The 12,635-nt window shown below is 46.4% G+C and overlaps 1 protein-coding gene across 1 annotated transcript in view; it reads right to left on the minus strand.

The window, feature by feature from the left end:
- Window positions 1-2,122: 2,122 nt before the first annotated feature.
- The window catches only part of PANX1 (pannexin 1), a 39,045-nt gene continuing 28,532 nt past the window's right edge, over window positions 2,123-12,635 (minus strand). The window contains exons 3-5 of the mRNA XM_007449645.1: window positions 4,054-4,277; window positions 2,710-3,368; window positions 2,123-2,202 (exon numbers count right to left, since the gene is read on the minus strand). Of these exons, the coding sequence (XP_007449707.1) occupies window positions 2,123-2,202; window positions 2,710-3,368; window positions 4,054-4,277 (963 nt within the window). The remainder of the gene's footprint in view (window positions 2,203-2,709; window positions 3,369-4,053; window positions 4,278-12,635) is intronic.

Below are 12,635 nucleotides of genomic sequence, written 5' to 3' on the forward strand. Positions count from 1 at the left end.
TATTCACATCCTTATAGCCAGTCACTAGCGTGATGTCCGGGACATCACAGATGTTACTGGAACTCAGAGAGTAGGGATGGGGGGGATGCAGAGGTTAAGGGCTCTAATTAAAGAATTACATGTGACAGGGCTTAGAGAGTCCCTGGTCTCCTAAAATAATGTACCCATTTCTACCACTTCAAACTATAAAGAAGTTGAGGCTTTTTGAAAAAAATAAAAAAGAAGGATAGCACAGAAAAATATATTTCAGAAAATTTTCAAATTATAAAAAGAAACCAGTGTAAAGAACTGCGATATAACATCTCAGATACAGTGATATAAAAATGCAGCAAAATTGATGATTTAGGTTACTGACATTTCTAAGTGACACTATTATTCAATGGTAATAAATATTATGCAGTAAGAATAATTTAAAACACTGATTGGGGCTTCCCTGGTGGCGCAGTGGTTGAGAGGCCGCCTGCCGATGCAGGGGACACGGGTACGTGCCCCGGGCCGGGAGGATCCCACATGCCGCGGAGCGGCTGGGCCCGTGAGCCGTGGCCGCTGAGCCTGCGCGTCCGGAGCCTGTGCTCCGCAACGGGAGAGGCCACAACAGTGAGAGGCCCGCGTACCGCCAAAAAAAAATACAAAAACAAAAACAAAACAAAAAAAACACTGATTGCATCCTGGATATTTATCATTAGCTTTCCATCTCAGAAACCATCACAGAAGCACAAATAAAATCTGCTTTTGTGAATATTCTGAAAGGTGGAGAGCAGCTTATGTAATTAGATCAGGTAAACAACTGTCCCTAAGAGCCATCCATAAACTTTGAAGCTCCTGAGGATTATTCATTAGCAATGTATTAACTTTCTAAGAATAAAAACAGGGAGGTCCACAGATGTCATTTTTAAGAATTTTGTATAAAATGTAAACATAGTTAGGATCTATTTACATGATCAGAATTGGAAAAAGGTTTTTGATATTCTGGGTCAGCCTTAAATGTTTATGAAACAATGCTTGGGTGATACACTATATACCCATTTGTAACATTTATTCTATAATTCCCCATCAATGCTAGAATGTTCTTCCCAAATGGCCTCAATTTTGACATCACACGATTCTAAATTTAAATGAATTTTAAAAAAATGTTCTTAAATATAAATGAACTGCGAAGTTGTTCTGGCTCCAAGCACAGCCATGTGGCAGATGTCATTTATATGTTCTGATTGTAATAGGCAAAATGTCCCTCACTTTAAGCCTTCTGTGTTCTGTGAATTTGTTTAAGTAACATCCTGTCTCAAATGCTTTTGACTACAGAGGACTTCCCTGCAGATAACCTCTTCCAAAGTGATTGGATTACCTTGTTCTGTATGTTCAGCTTTCCCCACTGGGCTCTTTCAGGAGCATTCTTTCCTGTATGGAAGTCACAATATCCTTTCGATGCTATCTTACTGACAAAGTTCTCAGTCAGAGCAGCACTTGGGTCCGCTGCCCTTTGCAGCAGAGGGCATCACATAGTGGTTAGAGGACCTCGGTTGGTCAAGGTCGACAGGTAGCAGGGTCCAGAGCCTGATGTACAAGAGTTGAGGCTCCAGCAATTCTTCCAATGTAGGATACTGCCAGGAGCAGATCCACCTATGGGTCTGCAGTCAGCGAGTGAGTATTTTTCTCATCCAACAGTGACTAGGGCACAGACAAGATTCATATTAAATTATACCCTGACATGTTTATTATTATTTCATAAAACAAAACGAAAAAAACTCCCAAAGTCCTTGCTTTCCAGAAGCTCTGAGGCTCGTTGCACCATCTGTACATAAAGGTGTTTTTCTCTGAGGCACTAAAAGGTCTCTTACTCTTACTAGGATTAGACTTTCCACTTTCCGTCTGATGATGACGTACACATCTACGTTTGCTGTGGCCTACTTGTCTCCACGTTGTCTCGCAGGAAGCTCACGAACCATCCTCCACAACGTTTTGTTGACCATCGTTTTCACCAGGGACTCAGTAAGACATACCCAGTATCTCTGCTGAGAACCATCGACTGTGAACCAGCTGGGTACCTGCCAGAGGTTCTTCAGCCAAAATGAGTCCCATGTTGCCCAGGTCGCTGATCTGAAGTTCACGGGAAAAAAAGTCATCAGCAAGAAGTATCCAGGAGTCTCTGTCGAGCATTCTGCTCTCCATTATTTATTTTCGTTCCACTGTGTCCATTCAGATCTGTCCAAATGGAAAACAAGTATTTATGACAGAAGTCCCTCGGCAGGACCCATCGGCACTAATTAACTTCTGCTATAAATCTACCTCCTGGTCTCTGCTTTACCCAGTTAATCTAAGCCTCACTGCAGAGCAGCGGAAGTTGGGTCAGGGCGACAGTTAAATCAATAAACTCTCAGTCCCTTTTGTAAGCGACGGAGAGTGACAGACAAGACGATCGGCAGTATAGGGAGAAAAGACAAAAATTAGCAAGAATGACATCAGAGAAGAATGCTTGAGAAGGAAGACAGCACAGCCCAGAGAAAGCACAGATGCTTTCCGTTGGAAATTTGGGGCAGCACCAATGCTTTCCCCTCTCTCTCCCAGCACTCAGGGGTTTCACCTAAAACCACACCAGGAAAACGGTTTAACAGCGGTGGGCAGGGGTAAAGACTGTCGGTCATTCATAAGAGGTGGCTGCAGAGGTGCTCCGTGGGCTTCTGCAGCTTCCACCCTGAGAGTTAAGCCTACCTTTGAGATCTGCCGTCTGGTCCCCCTGCTCCTCCACCACCATCTCCACGGGCTCAGGATTTTTGCCATCAACCACATCCGTCTTGATCGTGCCGAGGTTTGTCAGGAGAAGCATGGGGTCGATGCCCTGACAACTGCTTTTAATATTCTCCAGAACCTTAAGACACTTGTACGACTTGAGTTCACTAATATTCTCCTCCAAGAAAAGAATGTAGAGACTCAAGTCGTTGTACCCTTCCGACTTGAAATGCAGAACATCAAAAGTGGGCAGGATTTCATACACCTTGAGAACATCCGTCTTCTGTCGGAATGGAACAAACAGCGTGTACACCACCAGGGGAGCCAGCATGACATACACCACGAGGTTGATGAAACTGAGCAACTGGAAGATGCCGACGGCAATGAGTTTGCACTGGAACCGATCGGGGATGGTGCTGTCATTTTTCAGGATGCCAGATTTGATGTTGCAGATGAACTCATCCGAGAGAGAGGAGAGGCTAAAGTAACAGCCCAGGTAGACGCCTGCTAACAGTATAATGCTGAGTGACAGCACCCGACAGCTGATGTACTTGACAATTAAACTTTTGGAGTGTTTCTTTGTCTTTAAGTACTGCTCCACAATTGGGTACTTGAAGTGGCTTTCCGATATCTCCCACAAACTGAAAAGAAACAAATAAAAATGATTTAAACCCTTAACCAAGACTGTCAAATAGAAACACATTCAACAATATCACACCGAAAATCTCCAATGCCTTCCCTCCCATACTTCTCTACCTGTAACTTCACTAGAGTACCAGGGAATAAAATCAGGTTTTTTTTACAAAAGAAGGAAAAGCAATAATAAAACACTCCCCCCCCCCCTTAATTTTTTTTTTTTTTTTTTTTTTGCGGTACGCGGGCCTCTCACTGCCGCGGCCTCTCCCATCGCGGAGCACAGGCTCCGGACGCGCAGGCCCAGCGGGCCTCTCACTGTTGTGGCCTCTCCCGCTGAGGAGCGCAGGCTCAGCGGCCATGGCTCACGGGCCCAGCCGCTCCGTGGCACGTGGGATCCTCCCGGACCGGGGCACAAACCCGTGTCCCCTGCATCGGCAGGTGGACTCTCAACCACTGCGCCACCAGGGAAGCCCCAAGGGAAGGACTCTTGATGTGACGACAGGTGCTGGGGCAGACAGGTGAGGGTGAGATTTGGGGCAGTGGGCCTTCCTGGCTCCCAAAGGGGGTCACCAGGTGGATGACAGCTCCCCACGTACTGGTAGTGAGAACCCTAAGCCCAGATGGGCAGGAGAAGGGCTGCTAACTCATACTCCCAAATCCTGATGGGCCAGCGGCTGGGGGCTAAGTTACCTTTGCCCCAGGTTCTCATTAACTTCTCGAGCTGGGCAGGCACCGTCTCTCAAGTCAAGGTCACGTACGCTCTTTGCAGCTCTAATTGCGCGGTTGTAAACTTTGTCAAGTTCTTCCATGATAAATTTCAAATCTGAGCAAAGATGAGGAACAGCTGCGAAACGCCAGAACAGGGAGGGAAGGTACAGCAGGATCGCCACCAGTAACAGGATGTAGGGGAAAAACTGAAAAATAGGAGAGCGAATCACGGGATCAACAGACCACCCCCTGAAGTAACCATGCTAAGCACTGCTAGCGGTTTTCTCATTTTGACACAAAAGTGCATGCCCACATCACTTGTGAAGGTCAGGCTCCTTACCCAATAATTACTTCTTATGGCTAAATTCACCTGTCCAGGTAATACGTGACACTGGTAACTACCTTTCCCCTCCACTTCGACAGACTTTAATTTGAATTCGTTGGCAGCTACATGGTGACACATGGTGTCTCCTCCCTAATTACAGAAGGAAACGAAAAAATAAAATTATTCCCCTGTCCTTTAGAATAATCCCTTGACAAAATCTCAATTAAGGAACATGTAAATGTCACAGTGGCCTCTGGGTTCTTCTTTTTTTTTTTAATTGCTATGGTTTTAGGAGGTCACTAAAGCTTTTAGAACTCTGTTGTTTTCCTCTCTGGAATTTGGGAGAATGACAGAAATGCATAATGTTGCTCAAAACAAATTAGAAAAATGTTGGCTTCAATGATCCTGTAATCACCCCATGAAACAGCTGAAATAAGCAGGTAAAGTTCACAAAATGCAGAACAGACTTCCATAGTGGACAGACCGTGAGGACCACCCAACATCCTCATTTTACAGCCAGATAATCTCAAGCCTGGAGAAGCCAACCACAATGGGTGACAGTCATGAGGGGAGCAACCCGATCTAGATGTACATTCACAACAAATGAGAGGGCATTCAGAAGTCAGAGAGAGCGAAGAGCATCCAGTAACCAGGTCCGCAGGGCAGTAAGGAAAGGCTTAGCCTCAGAGAAGACGCAGGAAGCTGCAGCCAGAACAAATCTGAAATTAAACTTAGCTTAGTGGTCTTCGCAGAGAGGTTGCTGAGCCTCTGACCTCAGTTTCCCTGTCTATCAAATGGTCACGTAATACAGGTGTTGTAAAGATTAAATTAGATAATTTATGAAAAATGCTTTGCATGGTGCCTGGCACGTCGTAGGCACTAAAACACAGCAGCTAAAACCAACGGAAAGGCTACTGAGTGGGCACTTATCTTCAATCCTCACAATGACCCTGGCAAAGCCGTTGCCGGTGGCCTCACTTTGCAAAGAGGACGCCCAGAGCAGTTTCTGGCCACAGAGCACAAAGCTGGTGATAGAGACAGAATATGAAGGTTGACCTTTCTGATCCCAGAACCACGCCTCTTTCACCATAATACACTGCAAATTATTTTACTTCTCTGGAAAACTCCTCCCTACCTTTGGATTGGTCTCTCTCCACAGCTGCTCAGAGCTGTAACAGGAAGAGGCTACGATGGCCTTGAGTTGACACAAAACTCCCACCCCGACCTCTCTGGGAGCCGGCAGCAGACCAAGTAAGAGTGTGACTCTCACTATAGATCAGATGTACAGAAAAGTTGCAAAGATGGTCCAGCGTGTTCTCGAATAACCCTCATCCAGTTTTCCCCTCTGTTGACATCGGACATCTCCATGGCACACTTGTCAAGACGAAGGAACCATCGTTGGCACGTTACCATTAGCTACATTTCAGGCTTTTATTTGGATTTCTCCAGTGTTCCCATTATTGTCTTCTTTCTGTTTCAAGATCCCATCCAGGGTATGCACTGCATTTTGTTGTCACGTCTTCCTAGACACCTTGGTTCTGTGACAGCTCCTCAGTCTTTCCTTGTTTTTCATGAAGAATAACGTTTTTAAATGCATAAAATAACACATAAATTCGCAAAGGAAATGGATGATGTTGGTATACAGCTGTCACAACATTAAAAGACAAATTTGTATGTGCGTCTTTGTCAACACATTTAATGGGATCTAACAGATGGTCCAACAACACAGTAACTCTGAAGTGAAGAGTAAAAAATACTCTAAGATAGCTGTGATTTCTGTTGGTGACAGTCACACATGGCACTAATACCACTACAGAGTCTTGCCTACTTACATACATATTTTTTTAATGTTAAGTTTTAGCTTGAGGTACATAAAAAATAAAGCTGCCCTGTGTTTTCTTATCCTAGTTCGTGGACTTCCTGATGCTATCATGGAGCCCACTTTAGAAATCCCTGCCCCAAGGGCAAGAGAAATAGCAGAAATGGCTCAGAAACTCCGCAAAGCCCTCACCAACGCAGCTGCTTCCCTTTGGGGCTCTGGCATGGGATGGGGTCCTCAAAACTATTAATCCGGGCTTCCCTGGCGGCGCAGTGGTTGAGAGTCCGCCTGCCGATGCAGGAGACACGGGTTCGTGCCCCGGTCCTGGAAGATCCCACATGGCGCGGAGTGGCTGCGCCCGTGAGCCATGGCCCCTGAGCCTGCGCGTCTGGAGCCTGTGCTCCGCAACGGGAGAGGCCACAACAGTGAGAGGCCCGCGTACCGCAAAAAAAAAAACCAAAAACCAAAAAACAACTATTAATCCAATTTGCAAAGAGCTGCTACACAATGACACACACAACAGGCTGTGATTAGCTGCATTTTGGCTACATAATTCATAGTTGGCTACACTGAAATGCAGTGTTCCTTCAATCCTAGTCACTCTGAAGGGTGCTCATTAGTATAAAAATTTAACTGCGTGACGTAGAGTTTGTGCTGCTTCCATAACTGAAAGAACCAGACATTTCCTTTGGGAACCACAGAGGGAAAACTATTTCTAACTTGGGGCTGTGGAATATGTGTATAAGTCACTTTTGGTTCAAAGCTATTTGAATAATAGTATTTTATCTCGAACTGTTCTTGTGAAGTGGGAAGTGACTGTTCACAGTCTGTAGCAATTTTTCTAACATGCCAGCACGGTGTAATAATTAGCACCAATGAACAGTTCAAACACAGCTCACTGCAATTTGAAAAATGAATGTTTAAAGGTATTACATGAATGTTTAAAGGTGTTTGCTTTCTTCTAAAATATCCTTGTACCTTGATCACCCCTACGGGAATGTAGTTGAATGCCCCGTTTCTTAGTTTTTCTCCATAGTTAAACCTCTTTTTTCTTTTTCATCAAAAATAAAAAGCTGATTTGCAGTGAATCTGCAGCAAGATGGCTTTAAAATGAATTCAAATGAAATCAGAATCCAAAAAAAGCATTAAATTATAGTCTTTAAAATCCTTTTGTCCAAATAAGGAACATGGAAAAACTACCGAGCTTTATGAGTACATCTGCTGGATGGGAACGGCTTTGTTTCCAAGCTCTGTCTACTCCCAATTAGTTCTGAGATGCTTGGCATCTTTCAAAGCTATGACTGCATGATTCTGTACGATGCCCATGTTAGTTAGTGCTGAGCTATTCCAAAGTTGGTGAAGCTACTCATAGCAAGGTGAAACCAAGAACTTGGTACACTTTTCAGTCTCTGAAAAGAGACTGAAAAGTCTCTTTTTTTATCTGCCTTAAAATCTTGTTTTGTTTCTGGAGAGGGTTGTAGTTAGAACAACAGACCCTCCAGATGGCAGGGACCTTGGAGGAGACCCGCCCCAGCCTCCCTCCATGTTCAAATCCCCTCTAGCTCATCTAAGGCAAAGGAACATCCAGTTAGGACTGAGCGACTCCTCCCGTGAAATGGATGTGATCACGTCTTATGGGATTAAATGCAGATGGGTAAATTCATTCAAAAATATCTCCTGGGCACTTGCCAGGTACTAGGCAGTGGGCTGGGAGCATGGCCCCAAAGAGGAAGTGCACAGTTTGCCCCAGGACCACACAGGTCAGGGGGGAATGGCAGCTAATAATTAAATAATCAAAACGTAAAAGTGATGATCACAAAATATGTAGTACTGAGGGAACAGAGATGTCCTTGGGGAGGTGAGGCAAGGCTTTGTAAAAGAGGTAACGCCTGAGCTATGTCTTAAAGTACAGTGAGGCAAAACAATAACAACAAAGCACCCATAAAGCACTATTACGGTGACTTCCCTGGTGGCGCAGTGGTTAAGAATCCGCCTGCCAATGCACGCGATACGGGTTCGAGCCCTGGTCCGGGAAGATCCCACATGCCGCCGAGCAACTAAGCCCGTGCACCACAACTACTGAGCCTGCGCTCTAGAACCTGCAAGCCACAACTACTGAGCCCATGTGCCACAATTACTGAAGCCCGCAGACCTAGAGCCCACGCTCCACAACAAGAGAAGCCACTGCAATGAGAAGCCCGCACACCACAATGAAGAGTAGCCCCTGCTCGCCGCAACTAGAGAAAGCCCGTGCACAGCAACAAAGACCCAATGAAGCCAAAAAAAAAAAAGCACTATTATGTTAACACTCAGCTCTCTGTGGCCCTTCAGATATCCTCTTTCCTCTGTCTAGAATTCTTTCTCCTTGTCTACCTGGTGAATTCTCACCCATCCCGGGCACCAAAGTAAATGAGCAAGCCCACAGCTGAGAAAGTAGTAAGAGCTGAGGCTGGAAGGGTGTGTAGTAGGTTGACAAACTCACGTCCACCCCGAACCTCAGAATACGACACTGTTCGGACATAGAGTTTTTGCAGACGTAACTAGCGAAGATGAGGTCATACTAACTAAGGTGGGCCCTAATCCAGTGACTGGTATCCCTCTAAGCACACAGAGACACACTGGGGAGACGCCAGGTGAAGACAGAGGCAGAGACTGGAGCGATGCATCTACAAGGCAAGGAACGCCAAGGACTGCCGGCCACCACCAGAAACTAGCAGAGAGGCATGCAATGGACCCTCCCCTCTGAGCCCCATAGAAGGAACCGACTCTGCTGACACCCTGATTTCCAAATCTAGGAGAGAAGACATTTCTGTTCTTTCAAGCTACTGAGTTTGTGGTCATTTGTCACGGCAGTCCTAGGAAACTCATACAAAGGGGAAGCAGGGACCGAATTATGAAGCTCCCACAGTACGGGAAGCCGCCGGTGGAGGGCATGATGGGAATTTATTTTAGAAAAATTATTACAGCCGTGGAGAAAGGAAGACACTGGAGAGGAGCGACGAGGCAGGAGCTTACTGCGGCAAAGAGGGGGTAAGTGATAAGCACTAACTAAGGCAGCAGCAGTGGGGAGAGGAAGACAGACTTGAGACTACACGGAGGGGGAAACATACCTTCCAGTACCCAGCTGGAAGTGATGGATGGAAAAGGGGAAGAACTAAGGCTAATCCTGGGTTTTTGGCTTACATGAGGGCAAGGGTGGTGGTACCAGTAGTTGAAATAAAGAAACAAGGAGGAAAAGATTCACAGCAGAGGGGAGTGAGGCAGACCTGAGAAGATGAGAGTCTGAACGCGAGATACCTGTAGTTAAGGCAGGGGTGGTGGAGGTGTAGTTAAGGCACTGCCCTGGTGGAGGTGTGTCGTACATAACTAAAAAAAAGAAGACAACCTGGCCATCCTTGCAACTCTGGACTTTGTAGCTTATAGATGGTCAAAGCCAAGAACATGGCTGGGATCGTCCAAGGAGAACACGGAGAAGACAAGAGAACCAGGGAGGACATGAGACCCTAACGTTTAAGGGTCAGTTACTGGGAAGCAGGTAAACCAAGAACAAATTCCATAGGGGAAACGATATATAAGGATTCGTGAAAGATATGGGTTCTTGAATGCATGTCGTTTGGATAGTGATGCATTTAAAGATAACCTCAATTCTGGGAAGTCCAATGAGTGAAGAGCTCCCCAGAAAGGATGATGCATTCCATGGGCAGTTTACAGAGGAGAGAGAATTAAGGGGGTATGTCATTCTATGCTGCACTCAAGGGAAGACACCCAAGGCAGCAGGCTTCGTGCTGGGTGACACTCTGGAAGGGACCTAACAGGAGGAGAGACCTGTAAACGAGAAGATGGCAAGCAGAGCATTTGTGTGTGAAAGAAGAAAAGACTCCTGTCAAGAGAATTAGAACCAAGTTACAAGGAAGCAAGGAAAAACCTTCCTAAAGATCTGTACGAACATGATATGGATTATCCTATGAGGCAGGGAGTTCTCTTTCACTGGATCGTCTGGGAGGGCTTCAGAACTCTAGATCAGGGATGGGCAAACCTTTTCCCGCAAAGGGCCAGACGGGAAATGCCTGTGAGCCATATGGCCTCTGTCACAACTAGGCAACTCAGTCATAGTATAAAAGCAGACACAGGTAATAACGTGTAAATGAATGTGCATGGCTGTATTCCAATAAAACTATCTGCAGAAATGGGTGATGGGCTGGATTTGGCCAGAGGATGTATGTCAGTTTGCCAGCCCCTGCCCTGGATCTTTGCTTTGCAAAGAGTGGTCCACAGACAAGCACCCTCAGTATCACCTGGGAGCTTGTTAGAAATGCAGAATGCAGGCCCCCATCAGACCTGCTGAATCTGAGTCTATATTTCAATAAGATCTCCAGGTGATCTGCGTGCACACAGAGTTTGGGAAACACTGGTTTAGATGAGTGGTGTCTACACTGGAACCCAAGCTGGCCCAGCAGAAGCAGACTCTCCTAAAAAGTAGATAAAAAACCACATTCCTGGCCTTAACCCCACAGGTTCCAACTTGTGTTCTGGATGGGGCCTAGGACCCTGTGTTTTCACACAGATAATGCTAAGGTTTGAAAAACTCTGGTCTGGAAGCCTCAGAGAAGCCCTGCAACTAAGTTTCTGTGAATCCACTTAAAGGAAATATAGCAAGATTTGACAGCTCTGTTAATTTTATTTTCTTGTTGTTTTTTTTGTTTTTGTTTTTCAGTCAAAAACTGGCTTTTCTGTTTCAGGAAGAAATCTTGCCTAACAGTTGCCTACTTTATGAACTTGAACAAAGAGACCAGAACACCCAAAAAAGGCCGGTTGTCAAACAGCCCTAGGGTGCCACCTGCTGGCCCCTTGAATGCACCCATATTTTCACCAGAGACGACGACTCAGAGATACCGGAGGCTACTGGAAATAAAGGGAAGCGGGAGAGAGAGGGAGGAGAAACAGGGCAGGAGAAATGAAAGAAGGAGGTGGGGAGGGATGACAGCATGAGTTATACCACTGCCATAAACTACACCAATACATACTTCAATATTACACTGAGTAACTTCTTTGGCGGGGGGGGATTTGGGTCTCCTGGTTTTAACTCTGGCATCAGAAGTGCACTGAGAAGTGTTCAGATAAACCCTGTGCCTCTAACCCCCTCATTGGGCTCAGAATGCTCCTAGAGACCTAAGTCTGGTTCTGATAGGACCTGCAAGCTCCCTCATTTCTCTCCTCCCTTCCATATGTGTGTTCTGATCACCCACTGTGGACTGTGCATTGTTCTCGGGGTAGAGTGATGAACAAGACACGGCATGGTCTCTGCCTGCATGGAACTTAGAGCCTTGGAAATAAAGAATCAGTTAAGGGGAATTAAGGCAAGTAATGACCATCTCCCAGGGTGATTCCAGGAAAAGTACAGGCTGCTCTGGGAATACACAGCCAAGCAACACAGACCAGGGTGCAGTGCAGCTGATATTCTGCTTGGCCAGTGGCCCATTTCTAGGATCTGAATGTCTGAGGCAGGGCATGTAGTCTACTGTCTACACAGCAGGCCCACGGTTTTATTCCTGGAAGCTTCACGTCGGCCCACCTGGCCCCTGAAGCAGTCTGAACTGGCAACAACCCTCAGTCTGGAGGTTTAGAGGAAGCTTCTAGGTGGAAATGATATTTAAGCTGAGACTGGGAAAATGCATTAGGAGTCCACCGGATTTGCAAGTGAGGCTGCGGTGGTTCACAAGGGCCAGAGGGAGACTGAAACTTGTTAGCCAGAATAGTTTTGTTTTGTTTTGTTTTTTTAAAGAACTAAAGACATTTCATAGGGACACTGGAGGGTTTTTGTTTAGGGAAATGACAGGCAAAAAAGAACACCTGTGATTATGTGGCAAGGGGTAGAAGGAGAGTAGGAATGACAGCAGCAAGACTGGCAAGAGGACGGCCGCTGCCCTAGGGGCCGGAAAGAAGGATGAAGAGTTTAAGAGCTCCTTATGAAGACAGACCCGACGGGGCTCAGTGACTGACAGGTTGTGCGGATGGACAAAGAGTCAAAATGGCCCTCAGACTTCTGGCTGATGTAACAGGGTGGTTGGTGGAGTCATTAATCGAGCTAGAGGTCACATTGGGGACAGGCAGGAAACAGAAGTTCAGCTCTGAACAAGCTGTGCCGGAGTCACGTGCCAGACCTTCAAGTGTTCAAGTTCAGGGTTCAGCTGGGTGTGTGGATCTGGAGCTCAAGAGAGAAGGCTGGGGGCTTTCCTGGTGGTGCAGTGGTTGAGAGTCCGCCTGCCGATGCAGGGGACCCGGGTTCGTGCCCCGCTCTGGGAGGTTCCCACGTGCCGCGGAGCGGCTGGGCCCGTGAGCCATGGCTGCTGAGCCTGCGCGTCCAGAGCCTGTGCTCTGCAACGGGAGAGGCCACAACAGTGAGAGGCCCAGGTACCGCAA

The sequence above is a fragment of the Lipotes vexillifer genome, unplaced genomic scaffold (genome assembly GCF_000442215.2).
Source record: "Lipotes vexillifer unplaced genomic scaffold, Lipotes_vexillifer_v1.1 scaffold536, whole genome shotgun sequence".
In the NCBI taxonomy this organism is placed as follows: domain Eukaryota; kingdom Metazoa; phylum Chordata; class Mammalia; order Artiodactyla; family Lipotidae; genus Lipotes; species Lipotes vexillifer.